We start from the raw sequence: 2,141 nt of genomic DNA on the forward strand, positions 1-2,141 counted from the left end.
GTTCTGAGATATGGTATACAATATAAGCAGTAAGTTACAAGTCCTCAGTAGGATTTAAGCGTCTTTTTTGTGTTTCTCGGCCGTCCAGCCCCACACATGCGTCGCATCAGTCATCCACATCAATCTCCACGTCCTCGTCCTCCGAGCACTCTTTACTAGTTGTGTGGTCTGAGAACGGGGACAGCGGCGACGCCCGCAGTTTCTGAGCGAGCTCGTGTTCCTGCTTGCCGCCTACCCGCGCGGGGGACTCTCCTCGCGGGTGGCCCAGCGTGCCATTGGCACATTTCTCCAGGTCCGCGAGCTTGGCGAGCTTTTCCAAGGGGACCACACCGGTGGCCTTGGCCGACTCCACGTCGGCCTTCATCTCCTCCAGGTCCCGCTTTAGCTTGGCCCGCCGGTTCTGAAACCACGTGATCACCTGCGCGTTCGTCAGACCCAGCTGCTGCGCGATCTGGTCCCGGTCGGCCGGGGACAGGTACTTCTGGTACAGGAAGCGCTTCTCCAGCTCGTAGATCTGGTGATTGGTGAAGGCAGTCCGAGACTTCCGACGCTTCTTCGGGGTGCTTCTCGTGCCGAACAGAGTCATCCCGTCCCGGCCTGTGAGAGAGACACAAGAGGCCGAGTGAATACCTTTTGAATTACGCAGGTGCAGGGCTTATTCTGTACCGCTGCAGTGTGCGCGTAAAAGTCATATATACTACAATAATAATAATAATAATAATAATAATAATAATAATAATAATAATAATAATAATAATAATAATAATAATAATAATAATAATAATAATAATAATAATAATAATAATAATGAAAGTGATAGATATGAAGGTGTAAAAAAGCTTCAGCTCTTGTGGGAACAGGTAATTACAAGAATATTACACCGACACCACTGGGAAATAGGCTATTGAGCGGTAGGCACGGGAGACTTTAATATTAAAGAAAAGCGGTGGCGATTTATTTCGTTCAAGAACAGCCCAGTTAAATTAACACGCCTTTGTTCGATGAGATAGGGAAATATACAATCGTGAAGAGAATGGAAAACCTTTGCCCTGGCTATGAAATGAGCCATAGACGAATATTAAGCATGGCATGGTGCAAATGGAGAAACCAAATGGTCATTTTGTGTCAGGTGCAGGCTAAGAAATATAATCAGAGAAAACGTGTAAAATGTCATTCTAAAGCTTTGTGTTTGAGCTGCATTTTGGGGGGATGTGGACTTACCTTCAGCAGCCTGCAGAACGCTGACTTCCAACCCTTTGAAGGTCTTGCTGGCGAGCTCCTCGAGCGCGCAGAGCGGGGAGGTTTGGTTGAGCAGAGCCCGGCTGGACAGAGGGATGCTGGACGGACGGTGCTTCTCCGAGGACGAGATGAGGTGAGCGGTGCCGCAAATGGTGTAACTTCGTTTGACGGAGGGTTTGTTGAGGATGTCCTCGATGCTGAAGGGGGTCAGCGGCTTGTTGGAGTTGGCAGGAGGCGGCAAGTGGTCCAGCGGACTTCGCCTCCTGTTCTCCACTGCATCACATTTGGCCACTTCTTTGGATGTCATCATTGGTTTGTTCGCAGCAGAGTTTTTGCAGGACTTCGTTGAAAAGATAGGCTAGTCAGCGCGTTCAAAAACAAGCGGAAAAAAGTCACATAACAGTGAGAAAGATGTTCTTTAAAATTCACAAAGACACACGAAGGAGAGAATGAAGAAAAAAAGAAAAAAATCTTAATCCAAAACGGGATGCCTTTCAAAAGTGTCGATCCTCGGGAGCGAGCAGCAAGTCCGCAGAGGTGAGATGCCTCCCTGAAAATGGCGAGGTCCAAAAGAGTTGACGATTACTAACAAGTTATCATTGATTGGGTAGGTAATCAATTATCTCCAGTGGCACTTTTCGCCCTCTTCCCTTTCACTCTTTGAGTATGTTGCAGTCCAGTGCGGGGCTTTTTGCGACTGGGGGTGTCCCATTAATTAGGACGCATGGTTGGAAGGAGGAGGAGCCCGGCGGAATTATAATGCTTTGTGCTCTTATCATCTTTGGTCTAATTTAGTCGTGTGGTGAGATACCAGAATAGGTATATGGGGTAAATGAGGGGGAGCAGAGAGGGAGGGAGAGAGAGCGAGAGAGAGTGAGAGAGAAACTGGGAGATAGGGGAGA

General features: G+C 48.1%; 1 protein-coding gene across 1 annotated transcript; it reads right to left on the reverse strand.

Moving 5' to 3' along the window:
- Nucleotides 1-106: 106 nt before the first annotated feature.
- lbx1b (ladybird homeobox 1b) lies at nt 107-1,549 on the reverse strand (the record flags this gene model as incomplete). Its single annotated transcript, XM_080029127.1, has 2 exons — nt 107-597; nt 1,222-1,549. The coding sequence occupies 2 exons, from the start codon at nt 1,547-1,549 to the stop codon at nt 107-109; spliced, it is 819 nt and encodes a 272-aa protein (XP_079885253.1).
- Nucleotides 1,550-2,141: the final 592 nt, after the last annotated feature.

The sequence above is a fragment of the Ammodytes marinus genome (genome assembly GCF_949987685.1).
Source record: "Ammodytes marinus genome assembly, chromosome: 6".
Taxonomy (NCBI): Eukaryota; Metazoa; Chordata; class Actinopteri; order Uranoscopiformes; family Ammodytidae; genus Ammodytes; species Ammodytes marinus.